The following is a 15385-nucleotide window of genomic DNA, read 5'->3' as shown; positions in this document are numbered from 1 at the left end:
TCTGACCTGGGAGACTGCCCATGTGCACGTAGGCACTAGTTCACCTCCCCCTGCCCAGCAATAGAGATGGGGTCCAGTTTAACAGCCCACAGTATCGCATGGACGCTTCCCCTGCACCTCCAGGCCTCAGGGCTGCCTATAGCCTGTCCCTGCTGCCCAGGGCTCAGAATTGCTGCTGTGGTAAATATGCCAGGGGAGACATGCTTCCAGCATCCCAGTGGGTGTGGGAACCTCAGAGGGCAGGCAGGGATCTCCAGCACGCAGCTAGTTGTAGGGGTGAGCAGAGCAGTGTGGGGCTCATCCCCCCGGGCTGGAGACAGCGTGTCCTCCACTGGGAACCAGGGAGAGGACAGGAGGCCAGGTCAGGGCTGGGGACAAGGTCAAAGCACGGGGAAGATATGGGGTCATCCAGGCAGAGACCCTCACTGGTCAGCGGTCGCTGCTCGGGCCACCCTGGGGATGTGTTGCCAGGCCAGCACCCATACCTCTGCCACCCCTCGGGGACGCATTTCTCCCCCAAGGGGTGCCAGGCTCTTCTTTCAACACGCTGGCAGCATCGGGAGCGCGGAGAACCGATCCCTGCCGCTGTATCCCTTCGTGTCCTGGGCACACGGTGGGAGGTGGCCACGGGTGTGCAGCACAGGTGTGCAGCACGCGTGTGCGTGTGCATCCACTGCCCTCTGCTGAGGGAGTGTGGGCAGCTCACCCGGGCTGGGCTCTGGGCGCCGGGGTTGAGCTGGTGCAGGGCTGGGGCTGCGCTGCCTACTGTCCCCGGCCAGGGGCACGGGCAACTTTGTGATGGGCTGATTTTGCCTCCCTCCATCCCAAGCTGCAGGGATAATGCGATGTCTCAGCTCTCACCGGGTGCTATTTTCTGGCCCCAGGCCCCTGACCCCTGGCTCTGAGTTCTTGTCCCCGTGCTGAGAGGTTCCCGGCTGCTCCCAGGCTTCCATACCCATAGCTTTCCTAGTTTCTCACTGAGCTGGGTCCCTCACTTCCCCCTTTCCCATTATTTGCTTGAGGGTGTATATGCAATTATCCAGATGATAGTTTTTATTCGCCCCAGCCAAGCAGATCCTCATAAGTTAATAACCAGGAGCCAGGTGGTACCAAGGTGCCGGCTGTCAGCAGCCGGCTGCGGTGGGATAGCAGTGTACCTGCCCAAGCCGGCCATGCCGAATAGTGCTGGAGTTGCCTCCAGCAGCTGCGCTCCCCTCCACACTGCCCCAGAGGTGTGGGACACCTCTTCTCAGCCCCCATGCCCAACTGATACAGCAGATGACTGTAACAAGCCAGTGGGGTCTAGCCAGGCATGGCTCCCACATGATGCTGAGACAGGGCAGGAGGACGTCAGCAGGGCCAGATCCAGCATCTCTCTGCAGCACCTCTATTTGCCTGGAGGGCTGCAAGCAAATGCTTTGCTGCCTGGAGGGTCTCTGGTGGGTCTGGGGGTACGTTTAGCTGCCAGATGTGTTGGGGAGAAGCTGCTCCCCCTCCCCACATGCCATCTATTCCCTTGCTGCCTCTCTGTAAATGGGCCACTTAATTCAAAGCCTCCAGAGGAAAGGAGGGGGGGAAGAATCTCTGGTTACGTCTGCACTTGCAAAACAAACAGTCCCAGAGCATTTCCAGGCACAGCAGCGGGACTGTCCCCATGGGAATTTTTAGCACTGCCCTGGTATGATTTTGGCTTGGGACAGCTTGCACTGATCCAGGCAATTTTTGCTCACGGTTTAGGAATTAGCCTGGGTCAGGGACAGTGCCCAGCAGGCTCTGGCACACAGGCTGCCCATTTGTGGGATGTGTTTCATAGCCTGGAGGTGGGTTGGTCTGTGGCAGAGGTCCTCAGGGCCAGAGAACAGCCCTGGGTTTGTTTAAATTAATGTTGGGCTGTAGAGCATCCTTCCCAAAAAGCCTGGTGATGGGCACTTTGGAAATACAGCCCCATTGACACTGGCTTGTCTGCTCCAGGCATGTGGAAAGGTGTCTGGGTGGAGGAGCTCCCAGGCAGGGGACAGCAGTGGGACTCTTTAGTGCAGATCTTGTTCAGTCAGGGCTGGGATGAAGATTAAGGAGAATTTGAAGGGCTGGGCTGTAGGACAGCAGGCAGGGGAAAGGCTTGGGACAGACCCTGTGGGTGGGATGGGGTAGGAGTCCATCCATCCACAGCATGGGAGAGCCCCAGCCCATCTCCCCCAACCTGCCTCCCCCATAAATCAATGGCAATGAGGATTATTCACATAGTTACTGAAACACTGCAGTAACCCAAAAGGTCTTCCAGCCCAGGACCCCGCCGGGCATCACTTACCCTCTCCCACCTCAGCCGCATGATACAGGCTGCATTTGCACAACCACCAGGCCTGAGGAAGGGGGAAGGATGCACGCACACATGTGTGCATGCATATGCATGCGTGTGCGCACGCGCCGGTGCCGGGCAGGCACCCTTGGCGTGCCGCGTGCCTGTGTTTGCACTGCACTTGCCATGTGCATTTCAGGGCACGTGTGGGATCTGGCAGCCCGGCATGGGTGCTTTGCGTGGGCAGGGGGTGTTTTGCTCAACACATGCCTTTATCTACGGTTGTGGTTTTGATGCAGAGAAAGACCGGGCTTTTGATGTCTGTGTGCGTGCGCGTGCTCTGCAGGTATTTCACACACGCTGTGTGCAGCCTGCACGGATGTGTGTGTGTTTGCACATGCGTGTGTGCGTGCACGTGTGCGAAGTGTGAGATCAGTGTCTCAGCTGGCCGCCGCTCCGGCTGCTGGAATCCCTGCCTCCCAGGCCATGTTATAGATGAATACACTTGAAAGCATTTTTTCCCCCTTAGCCACCAGATTTCACTGGGAGAAGAAAAGGAACTGGGCACTTTATCTTCATTAGCAGCTGGGAGCCTCTTGGGGCGGCTTTTGTCCGGGCGATGCTCCCTCCGCCCCTGCTCTTATCCCCTGTCCTCACTCATTAGCCCTTTCCAGAGGGGAAAGGGGCTGGCTGACAGGGTCTTGCGGCTCTGCTGCTTCCCTGTTCCTGCTGGCCACCGTGTCCCTCAGCCCTGTGGCCTTCTCCAGCCCCCTCCAGGCAGCAGGGCTGGGATGGGAGGGGACAAGTCCCCTTCCTTGTCTGCTCTGGGAGACCCAAGCGTCATTTTAGGCCCCAAGAAGCCCCTTTATTTGCAAGCTACTGCCCCTGGTGGTTTTGGAGCTGGCTTTGGCCAGCACTGGTTCAGGGGTCTGGAGGGGTTGGGGAGGGGCATGAAGGTGGCTCCATGACCAAGTCCCCCCCGGGAGGGCTGGGCTGAAGGCAGCCCTTCCCCTCTGGAGCTGTTCATCACCGGGAAGCACACTCATGCCCGCATCCATTAATACCCAGTAACCATGACAACTGCCGTGGAGCTGTCATCCTGTCCCCAGGCCAGCCACCACAGGGGTCCTCACAGAGGGGAGCAGAGGGGTCTGAGGGCAGAAGCTTTCCTTCAGTAGCTGCTACGTGCAGGGTGGCACGTAGGCTGGGCACTGCCCCGCTGCCGAGGCCTGGGGCAGTTTGGAGGGGATACAGCACCGCTCCCCCCAGGGTGCCAGGGCATCCCCAGACAGGACCAGGGCTGCTGCTACTGGGAATGGGGCAGGATGCTGGGGCCACCTCAGCTGTGGGGAGGGCTTCGGGGAATGATGGGGGCAGAGACAGTCTCAGCTCCCCTCCTGCTAGCCCAGATGCTGGGGGTTCAGCGAGACAACGAGGCGGGGGTGTTGGGGGCAGACTGCCGTAGGTAACATTCCTTCCCACTTAAAAGGAGCCATAAATCACTCACTCTTTATTAAAAGCTCTGCCCGACCGGGAGAGAAATGTCAGGAGCATAAATCAACTCCACCACTCTCTTGCGAGGGTCTTGGCTTGCCAACGACTGCTTCCTCCGCCGTCCCCACGTAGGGCACGGCACGGCCACGCTCTTTGCATCCATCCCCACGGACGAGGGATGGGGACGCAGGTCAGGGTCTGGTGATGGGAGCTCTCGAAAAAGCAGCCTCCCCGTGCAAATCCTTACCCCGGGGGTGGGGGGGGTGGGGTGGCAAGGAATAAAAGCAGGGCCCGTCCAGGGGGCACGGGCTTTTTCGGCCCAAGTCCTCTGCTTCCCCCTGCACCCCAGGGCCGCGGGAGGAGCGGAGCAGCGGCCCGGCCCGCCGGCTGCGGGGATGCCGCGGAGGTGCCGGTGCGGGCCCGGCGCAGCCGCGGGCGAAGAGCACCCTCTCCTGGGGCCGCCGGGAAGGAGACCCCCCCCCCTGCTTCTCCCTCCGCCTGCCCGGCGGTGAGCGAGGAGGGCTGGACTTCCCCAAACACTCACCCTTTGCTCAGGAACCGAGAGATCTCAGCTGAAGCCAAAGACGACCCCGCAAAGCCCCTGATATCCTGCTGCCAGCAAGGATTTTGCCCTAAAAGATGGAGACTGGCCCCATTTTGTAGTTCCTGCCTACTTCAGGAGCAGGGCTGGGGGCTGCAGCAGGTGGGAAATGGCCCACCGTGGCACCCTGTCCCAAAACCCAAGGGCCAGCTGTGTATCAGAGAGTACCCATGCCTGCCTCCTGCCTGCATGGAGCAGGGCTGGGCAGAGGGAGAGAGGCAGAAGAGAGCCTGAACAGGAGAAGGACTCGCTTACACAGCGTTAAAGAAGCCGGCACTGAGGTAGCTGTGCTTGCCTCACCGTCTCCTGTTTTTCCAGTTAGATGTGTGGCTTAATATAGCAGCACTTATGTTGTAAAACATCGCTCATAAAACACAGAGGATGTGCCGTGTGGGAGCATTCGCAAGCCAATCCCCAGCTGCTTTTTGATGTTGGCTTGGAAATCGCAGCATCCTGGCAACGGCTGCTTGCTGGGATTTGTGTGCAGCAAGGCCAGACCTTCCCTGGGTGTAAGCCTGCAGAGATCTTCAGGCTCCGGTCAAGCTTTGAGGATTTCCATCCACTCCAGGGTCTCTGTCTGGAGTGGAGTAGATGGGAGCTACTGAGGGGTGCAGGGGGATATGTGTGCAAACCACCCGCAGATCTCAGCCCATGTCTGGTACAATGGAGCCAGTCCCATGGGAGACTTTCCTTAGGGATTCCTGTGAGGAATTGCAGATACAGCAAACCCCAGGGCCCAGGGGATGGGCAGTGACCAGCGGCACCCATTGGTGCTAATAGCACCAGCTGTGCATACTGAGGATGCAACAAGTGCTTCTGCAATGGGTCTGGTCTCCCCACACACTCAGCCCCATCAGCTGTGTCAGTGGGAGAAATCACTGCCTTAGCTTCTCCCAACAGCGCTGGCCTTTCTCAAACAACTTCCCCAGAGAGAGAACAGGCTGATAAAGAAAGTTGCTCAGGCAAAATCAGGCCAGGCTCAGGCAGTTTGCACGCAGCCAGGCACCACCATGTGGGAATGCTGAGCACCGAGGGCCTCACCCTCCACGGAGGGGAGGGCTTGGCTCTGTGGGGTACCACCAGGCTGGAAGAGGCAGCCAAGGATAGCTCATCTTCCTATCTCAGCCCAGGCCTCAGCTGGAGAGGGAACGGGCTGGGGCGGGGGGGGAAGAAAGGGGGAGTGAGGGGGAAGGAGCCGGGATCTTCTTGCTTGGGAAACCACCGGGACTCTTCCATCAAAGGGAAGGAAGCCCTAGGCGCAGGGCCGCAGGCTTTCATGAACCGCTCGCTGCAAACCCCAGGCCCCATGGGTCTGTTTATCCTGGCACAGCAGAGCCCATAAACCACAGCCCTGAGCTGGCCCGCAGAGCCTGGCTTTTCTCCCCGCTGCAGCCCCGGCAGCAGGGCTGGGACAGCCTGCCAGGGGCAGGGAGGGGGACCACCACCTGGGCATGGCTGCCAAGCCTGGCTGGTGCATGGCCACTGCCCAGCTGGGCTGTGGGGAAAGTGTCCCCATCCCTGTGTCCCCAGAGCCAGCAGCAAGCCCTTTTGCTCTCATCAGCTCTCCGGGGCCATGCTTGGTCCCCACGCAGCATCCTTGGAGTGGCTGAGGGTCATCAGGGCACAGGGGTCTTGGGGTCACATCTCGGCTACTACCAGACCTGAAAGCAGGTCCCAGCCCAAGGGCAAGGGGCCACAAGCATTGCTGGGAGCTTGTCACCACAGCCAGCTGGCACCCCCAAATTGTTAAGTGTCTCTCCCAGCCGAGCTGACCCAAGGTGCACTGTAGTTTCCCACGTTCCCTCCCTCCTGCCGCTCGTCATATTTTGCATTTCTCCCTCTATCTTATCTCCCCGCCAGCTCACCCCTTTGCAGCTGGTCTCTTGTTTTCCCTCTCCTCCTTGGCCCCACCTGCTCCAGCTCCAGCCCAGCTCCTGTGCTGAAGGACCTCGAGGCAGGTCCCTGATAAGGGCCAGACCAAACAAGAACCTTTTGTGCCATGCTGAGCTCATCTGGAGGAATTGAGCGAAGACCTGGCCTGGGCAGAGCAAGAGCGATACATGGAGGGATGAGCAGTTCAGTGCTTCCATGTAGTGCCAGACACACAGCACGGTCCTGCCTCAGTTTCTCCACTTGTCCCAAAATCCTCCCTCTTCCCCTGCTCATAGCAGCATCCTTCCCTCGAGCAGGGGAGGGAGAAGGGCCCGTGCTGAGGGCTGAGCTGGGGAAGGAGGGCGCATGTCCCGCTGAGAGATGCTGTCAGTGCTGAGCCCTGTGTGCACAATGGGTCTGGCAGCCAGCAAGTGCAGGGAATAAAATTCTCCCCCCTCCCAGCCTGCTGCCGGGTTAATATTCCCTCTAACGACAGACGGCTCTTTTTATCCTCTCTCGTGCTCCCGCCAGTGATTTAATCTTGGAACAAGCTGTGATTATTTCCTGTACAGCTGCCTCCCCCGCTTCCACCGCAGACTAGGCTTGACAACATCCCACCAGGCAAGGAGCAGACCCTCCTCCAGACCCCCAGCCCAGACATGACCGAGGGCAGAGAGACCCTCTCCAGTCCCCTGCCTGCCTCGTCCCCTTGCCCCTGCCTGTCACACGCTGGGGGTGCTATGGAGAGAGGAGGGACAGTCTCTAATGGGACCCCTGCACAGGGCTGACAAGCATCAGGGGAGAAAAGGGCCTAGGGAAGGCGGTGGACTGCCTGACCAGGGGGTTTTCCAGGTCCCAGCTTCCTGGGGCAGGTCTAGGGCTCTGAGAGGAGGCTGGTGGGTCTCAGACTGGCTCCCTGGAATTAGCACAGTATCAGCACAGAAACACCTACCCCTGGATCCTTCCTAGCTAAGGTACAGGGCAGCTGGATCTCAGGCAGCCAGTCCTCAGCAGCCCTGAGCCAAGGCCCACAGAGGCAGCGAGAAGGGAGGTGAAGGATTTACCCTCATGGCCCTTTGCATCTCACAGGGCTGCAGTGCTTGAGCAGATGCACTCCAAGCTCAGGACCACAGAGCACACAGCCTGCGATCCCATCAGCGGCCACAGCAGAACTGGTGGCATCGCCTGCAGCAGCTCCAGAGGGCCAAGGGTCCTTGGGGACCTACACACAGCTAGAACAGGCAGGATCTCCTTTACATGGAGAGCTTGGCAGGGGCTGGGACTAACTCCATCCTCATCTGTGCAGTGAATGCAGTCAGCCCCAAGCACCGGAAAAATGTGAGGCCAGAACATCACCAAGGACAATCTCCTGAGTCTCCCCTTGTGTGGCTGTTGGGGAGAAGGCTTCCAAACTACTGGGTCAATATCCACTGTCTACCTCCAAGCATGCAACTTCCCTGTGCTGCTGGGCAGGTGGGGCTAGTGGGGGTCAGCACTTGTCCCCAGAGCACGTGTACAGGATGTGTGTGCTTGTCCTTCATGTGTGCACTACCCGGAGGGTTGGGGAAGACCAGGATCCCTCCTTGCTAGGGCAGGGAAAAGCAGCAGGGGACCAGGGCTGGCCCAGGGCCACCCCAGCAGCAGCAAAGTGTGGGGTGCAGCTCCACCTGGTGGGCAGCGAGGCCCCCCCCCCAGTGCCACCACGTCCCTTTGGCTACCATACGGAGACAAGGCGCCTCAAGAGCTGGAGCCTATGGCCCTGCCTTCCCTGTCATCCACTAGGAAACAGATCCAGGAGACAGCAGCCTCACCCCGGGGTTTGGGCTTCTCCAGCACTTAGAGATGCTGGGCAGCCTCAGCCTGTGGATGCACACGCAAAACCCGCTGCGTGCACACAGATACATCTACGCACACTCAGAGCGTGTGCAGCGAGCACCAGGACAGCTGGTGCAGAGCCAGCTGTGCCCCTGCGACCTGTCCTTTGCGTGCTGAGGCTCCCATGTGCCTGCAGGAGGAGGTTAAATGAAGGGAGCTGCCTCCCTGCCAGATGGAAGCAATCCTGAGGGGCTGGACTGCTCAGCTCTTGCCAGCCAGGGAGGTGTAGGAACAAGTCTGACCTGGAACCCAGGAGACCTGGGCTCAGCACCCAGCATTCTACATGATCCAGGACGACTCCCTGCTGCCTGCTGTGGAGGAGCACTTGTGCAGGTGCTTTCCGTGCCCTGTGCTTCCTTCTACCCTCTTCCTCCAGCTCCGGGATGCTCCTCACACACAGCACCCCGTGGCACCCCTTCCATCCCATCCCAGCCCAGTAAGAAGACCTCAGCCCCTTCACCCACAGCCCCTTTCACTGCCAGGAGGCCCCAGAGATGCCCCCTGCTTCTGCACAGGCTGCAGGTCGGGAGCTGCTGGGTCTTCACAGCCGGGTGATGGCGGTGCGGGGGAACTACCCCCACCAGGACAGCCACCAGACACTTTCCCTCAGACAAGTGGCAGCTTCCTCCAGCTATGCCAGTGCCCCTGACAGCCAGAGAGTCTCCCCAAAGCGGGGGGGGGGGGGCAAAGAGTTGCGGCGACGGGCTGGGCACGGAGCCGCTGGAGCAAACCCGCGCCCAGCTCCAGGCAACCTGGAGGTGGGGAGGGGACCCAGAGCAGCGCAGGGCCGGCCCCAGGGAGCTCCGGGGGCGGCTGCCGCCAGAGGGCAGCACAGCCCCGGCCCGGGACCCCCGCCCGGCGGCCCCCCCGAGCCCGCCCCGCTGCCGCCACTCCGCCCGCCCCGGCAGCGCGGGGGCTCGTACAAGCCCACCTCACCCCTTCAGGGGCTCCAGCACAGAGACCACCCGCCGCCTCCTCCTCCTCCTCCTCCTGCTGGGCTGACAGGGGCTCTCCTCATGGAGCCCTAATTGTCTGCAGAGGGGAATAATTAGCCCCTTCATTAACCGCTACCAGCCCGAAGCTGCGTGGGTTTTCTCCCGCCACAAGACCGTAGGGATGTCCTGGCAAGCATTTAAGCAGCCCGTGTCTATGGTTGGGACTTCCCAGTTGTACCTTCCTGTCCCACTCAGAGCTGAGACCTTCTTCCCTTAAGGGCTTTAATGGCAGCGGTCCTGGGAGGGATGTGGGCTGTGAGCATAGCCCTGATGGCACTCCCCACCCTTATCCCCATGCCAGCAAGGGGTACTTGCCTTCCCCACCAGAAGTCGGGGGCTGCCCAGTGCCAGGACCCCTCTCTCTGCTCAGGGATCAGGAAGCAGACATGTGTTTCCATGTCGATTCAAGGCCTGGTTCTCCCTTGCACCGTTTCCACCCAGAGGAGCTGTGTTTCTCTGGCTCTCCGAGCCATTCCCAGCACTGCTGTTCGGCAAACAGCGGGACAAAAATAGCGTCTCTCCAGGGGCTGCAACAGGGCTGCTCGACTCAGCTGTGCTCTGCTCCACACTGCTGCGTGAACCCAGGGCTGACCTCAGAGCAGGAACTGCACAAGCTCCTCCAGCCATCTTAGGTAGGCACTGCCCCCCACCCTGAGCCACGCTAAGAGGGTACCACAGGGTAAGGCCAGATCAGCTTTGGTGTCTGTGGAGCCACAGCTGTAGCCCCTCTCCCTTGAGAACTGTGAAGGGGAAAGATGGAGGGGGACCAGGGATGGAGAAGGGAGAGGCACCTGGGCTGGGGCACTCAGAAGCACAAGAGGGTTTCTCCTCCCCGGGTGCTGCAGACAACCTGCCAGCCAGATCCTTTGGGGCTTCCCAGCCCCACGGCTGCTGGCTGAGGCAGGACCTCTGCTGGAGGTTGCCTGCCTGCTGTACGGGCTTGGGAGGGGGAGCACCAGAGCTGTCAGACCTGCTCACTGGGATGTACCGAGACTATGAGCTCCGTCTCCACGGGTAAAGCAGCACAGCGCAGAAGCAGGCTTGCCAGCCGCTGCCAGGGCAACAGTCCTTTTCCCTGCCTGTTTTTGCCAGTGCAGACAGACCACGGCACAGCAAGTGAGCTATTAAAGAACAGCAGCCAGCCAGCGAACACACGCTCATTCATCATTCTGGAGCGGGCAGGGGGAGCTGCCAGCTGCTTTCAGCCAGGACCCCTCACAAAGCCTATGCCCAATAGCTTGGCAGCCTGGAGGGGAGCTGGGATCAGACTAGGGGGCCCAGGACCCTCCAAAATGCCTTTTCATGTCCTGGGTGTGCCGGGAGAGCTGCCCTGCCCCAGGCTGGGAGCTTGTGCATTTCTGAGCCCCAGCCCCAGCATGGCAGTGTCATGCAGAGACAGCTTGGAGAGGATGTGAGGGTTGGCATGGGCTTCACCAAGGCCTGACCTGCCCCACATTCCCACCTGCACCGGGCAGGCAGAGCTGCACAGCTCTATGCAGTGGGAGGCTCAGCTCGGGTGGAGCAGAGTGGGAGGCTGGCTGCCAGGTGCCCGCAGGGAACTGTGTGGTTCCTGCAGGTCAACACTAGCTCTTTTTGAGCCTCTGCACAGTACTGCCTGGGTTTATCCCTGCTTCTCTCCCCTGAGGCTGCTCTCTTCCTGCCTCCATCCCTGGAGCGCAACAAGCTGTGCTGGGTACCAGAGTGCTCCAACTCCCCATCTGGAACACCCTTGATTGAGGACAGAGATACCCCTTTATACAGCCAAAAGTAGGGGCCTGAACAAGAAACCATCCCTTTGTTGGTGATAGCATGTACCTGAGGTATGCATTATCCTGGCTAGAGTGATGCTTAGTAGCAGGGGATCTGTGTATGCCGACAGTGTCCTGGCAAAGCCACACCACCAACAACTGAAGACTTGGCCAAGGGCAGAAGCCCAAGAGCAGCTTTGAGACTGACTGTGCCTGGAGCCCTACTCCGTTCTTCCCTTGCATCCAAGGGCATGTCGTTCCAGCCACCTGGGGTGGGAACTCCAGTTCCCTGGGGAAGAGGAATGCTGCGTCCCCTCCTGCTTTGTGCCTTTCCCTGCCAACTGACCATTTACAACCAAGACCTAAAGAGCCAAGCAGAGATGGCCCCAAGGATGTAGCTTGTGCTATATCATTGCATGCCAGCCTCAGGGCTGGAGCCTGAAAAGTAAAACTGAAGGGGGGGGGGGGGGGAATCCTCCTCTTTCACGTGGAAGAGTAGCTGCCTCCCAGGTAAACCCCTAAGCTGCTTCTTTACCTGCATAAGAAACATCCTGCTGTTCTTGTAGGGCTTGGGTAATTCCCCAGTGTTTGCAGGAAGCCCTTGCTGTTGCCAGCAGCACTGGCTTGGGAAAGGACTATGGGCTCACTCACCTCCTCTATCTCAGAGCTGCTCCAGCAGCAGGACACAGACAGCTGCAGGCAAGAAAGGAGTAACTGGCCCTGGAGCTCTTCTGCTGCTTATAGCCGAGTCCTCAAGCTGCATCACTGAACAGCCCTGGGCTGGATTTTTAAACAGACTTCAGCCAAATCTCCCCTCCTGGGAGTGGTAGGAGGTGTGCACACACACGGAGCTGCTCGGTGCTGGTAACCACAAGCCCAGCTGGGGGAGGCAGGGGAGTTCTCTGGCCCCGTCCTCTGTATAAAAGGCTGCAAAGCCTAGCTCATCACCGCCGTGTACAAATAGCCCTTCTTAATGAGTTTGGGGAAGCCAATTTGGGAGAGCTCACACAGGGTGGGGGCGGCTTCATGTGTTTCAGATGAAGCAATCTGAGAGCAATTTTAGTCCAGCAGGAGCAAGCAGTATGCAGGAAGGTCTCTGCTTCCTCACCTGCAAAATTCAGCTGTGCATTTCTGATGAGACCATGTTTGCACACCAGAAAATCAGCCCATCCTCAAACATGCAGAGAGCAAAGACTGCAAGCTCCTTCCTATCCCCTCCCTAGGGCTCCTCCATCTTCTTAGCTAGGTTAAAGCCAGCTCTGTATATCTAAAGGTGCTGACTTAATTATTAGGAACCTTGTCCTGATTTTCTTCCTCTGTATTTGTACCCCTTTACCAAATCCTCCTGGTTACTTCAGGCCAGCCTAAGCTGGCCTTGGGTACGTGATGCTGGCCCAGATCCACTTGGATTCTGGCCACACCCAAAGTGAACCTCTGTGTTTGGGGGTCTGTGTGCACATGTGCATGTTCTTTGCAGATCCCACTGCGGCCTCCTACAAGGAAACAGCAGGATGTCGCTGGCCACAGCGCGGGATAAGTGGGAATGGGACTTTGCCCCTCTTCCCTGCCACGGCACAGAGGGCACAGCCTCTGCCCTGCCCCCAGATGTGGCATGTCAGCCCCAGGCATCGGAAGGCCCGGCTGGAAGTCTGAAACCCAGCTCTGAGCCTGCGCTTTCATCGCAAACACCTCCAGCATCAGCAGTGCAGGAGGAAGCGGGGGGGCTGGCTTAGCTCCTCCTGGTTGATAATTCATTACCGCCTGTTAGCCTGGATCCATCCGGCAGCAGCTACATCCTGGCATTGACATGTGTTCATTTCACACATAAAATGCTGTATCAAAATGCATCATTGAGACGTTCTCCCTGAAACCTTTCCCAGCTGCCTTTCCTGGCGCTGTACGTGGAGGAGCAGTCCCAGCAATTGGGGCATTTTGTTCCCAATGGATGCCTGGCACCCGCTGTAGCAATCAGAGCTGCAGGATCTGTCCTCCAGCTCATGAGAAATACAAGTGGGATCTTCCTGCAATGGGCAGGGAGGCAGCAAGCAGAGGGTGCAGGTTTCATCCACAGCATGCTTTGACCCGGAGGGGGAGAAGCAGCCTGCGTGCACGTGGCTGGTTTATCGCATACCATTTTGCAATGATGCAGAAGTGCAGCGTCTCTTCCCTTGTCCCCTGAGGGCTCTGGGAGCCCTGGGCAGCAGGGCTGGCTGGTCTTGCCTTGGGGACCTGGAGGAGGCCCCTTCCCCTTTCTCCAAGGTCCCTGACTTTGGCCCAATGCTGGTGATTGTCAGTGCAATGGTAAATCTCCCCTCCAGGACTGAGTGGGAAGAGGCAGGGCGGGTGGGGGACCCAATGCTTGCACAGCAGGTGCTGGGGGTGCTCTCCCCAGCCTGGGTGCCTCCTGACTCTTTACAGAGCCGTGCCCAGGGTCGGGCTCTCCTGCCAAGCCCAGGCCCCTCATGGGAGCTGTCGACTGACAGCCCGCCTTTCCCCAGCCCCAAGCCTTCTCCAGCTGCCCCCCAGCACACGCTCACAGTCTTCTTGACCTTCACCCTTCCTTGTTCTCCCCTCTGGCATTTCCCAGGGCTCTTCTTCCCCACTGTGTCCCCCTAGCACCATTTTGGAGGGGGCTCTGCCAGTCTGGGAATGTTCATCCCTCGCGCTGCAGGTAAGAATACGGGGCAGGACCCGGATGAGAGGGGCCAAGTTCAGAAGCCCCCCCCAGACCCTTCCGGTGCCCCCTGTCCTCGGGGGTCCCCCCCGCCGGGTCCTGCCGCCTCCCCACGTCCCTAACGCAGAGGGCTGAAGGGCTGGGACAGCATCGCGGGCCCCAGCCCCCCCGCCCCGGCGGGAGCACCGGGCGAGAGCCCCATCGGTGAAGGTCACGCCGGGGCGGCGGCCGCCCGACAGAGCCGAGCCGCGCCGCGCCGCGCCGGGCTCCCCCCCGCCCCCGCCGCCCACCGGGGAGGGGGCGGGCCGCACCGGGTGCCCGTGCGGCGGCGATTGGCTGGCGGCGGGGAGGCGGGGAGCGGCGGGGCCGCGGCTGGCTGCAGCGGCGGGCGCGGAGCCCAGAGCGGGCGCGGCGGAGCATCCTCGGGCACCGCGGCCCCGGTGCGGGCCGCCTCCCCCGCAGCCCCCGGCCTCCTATGGGCGGTGCCGGCGCCCCGGCCCCCGCACGCCCGTCCCGCTCGGCGTTAGCATGGGCACGGTGCTCTCCCTCTCCCCCGCCGCCTCCTCGGGCAAGGGCGGCGGAGGCGGCGGCGGGGGGCTGCTGGCCGAGAAGGCGCCGGGAAGGGTGCCGGGCAAGGGCGAGAGCCGGCTGAAGCGCCCCAGCGTGCTCATCTCGGCGCTCACCTGGAAGCGGCTGGTGGCCGCCTCGGCCAAGAAGAAGAAGAGCACCAAGAAGGTGACGCCGAAGCCCGGCGGCGGGGCCCCGGGGGGGGCCCCGGGCCAGCCCGACCCGCTGGTGGTGCAGCGCAACCGCGAGAACTTGCGCAAGTCGGTGGCGGGGTCGGCCGACGGCGCCAAGCAGGGCCCGCTGGCCGTGCCGGTGCCCACCGTGCCCTCGGCGCCGCAGGAGCTGCACCCGGGCTCCGGCGGGGGCAAGCCGCCGCCGCCACCGCCGCCGGCCGGCAGCCGCGCCCCGGGGTCCCCGCGCCGGGTGGTGGTGCAGGCGTCCACCGGCGAGCTGCTGCGCTGCTTGGGGGACTTCGTGTGCCGCCGCTGCTACCGGCTGAAGGAGCTGAGCCCCGGCGAGCTCATCTCCTGGTTCCGCAGCGTGGACCGCTCGCTGCTGCTGCAGGGCTGGCAGGACCAGGGCTTCATCACCCCCGCCAACCTGGTGTTCGTCTACCTGCTGTGCCGGGAAGCGCTGCGGGGCGAAGACATCGGGACCCAGGCCGAGCTGCAGGCCGCCTTCCTCACCTGCCTCTATCTCGCCTACTCCTACATGGGCAACGAGATCTCCTACCCGCTCAAGCCCTTCCTGGTGGAGGGTGACAAGGGGCGCTTCTGGGAGCGCTGCCTGGGCATCATCCAGCGCCTCAGCGCCAAGATGCTGCGAATCAACGCGGACCCGCACTACTTCACGCAACTCTTCCAGGACCTCAAGAGCGAGGGCGAGGGCGGAGATGGGTCCAAGCACTGGACGATCAGCCTGGACCGTTAGGGAGGTACCGGGCCCCCGGCGCCGGGGGCGGAAGGGGCTGCGCACCGAGGGGCGGGGGAGGCGAAGGACTGCCGGATCCCCCCACCCCCCCACCCCCCGCATCCTCCTCGCCTTCCCCCCTCCCCGGCCGCCAGCTCCACGGAGACGCTGCCTGGACCCTCCCTGCTCCGGATCCGGCCGCTCCCCGCCCCCCTTCCTACCCCAGCTGGGGGCTGCGCTCCGCGACACCGAGACGGCGGAGAAGACCGGAGGGAGGGGGGGGGGGTGTCTCTGTGTGCGTGTGTCCCTCCCGCCTGCGCGATGGGGAGGGGGGGAGGCTGCCGAGGAGCGGAG

General features: G+C 61.3%; 1 protein-coding gene across 1 annotated transcript; it reads left to right on the top strand.

The window, feature by feature from the left end:
- Positions 1-14083: 14083 nt before the first annotated feature.
- CDK5R2 (cyclin dependent kinase 5 regulatory subunit 2) lies at positions 14084-15052 on the top strand. Its single transcript, XM_075029350.1, has one exon. It carries the CDS (start codon positions 14084-14086, stop codon positions 15050-15052), a length of 969 nt encoding a protein of 322 aa, XP_074885451.1.
- Positions 15053-15385: the final 333 nt, after the last annotated feature.

The sequence above is a fragment of the Buteo buteo genome, chromosome 5 (genome assembly GCF_964188355.1).
Source record: "Buteo buteo chromosome 5, bButBut1.hap1.1, whole genome shotgun sequence".
NCBI classification, from domain to species: Eukaryota; Metazoa; Chordata; class Aves; order Accipitriformes; family Accipitridae; genus Buteo; species Buteo buteo.
This window is presented reverse-complemented; position numbering and strand designations above follow the sequence as displayed.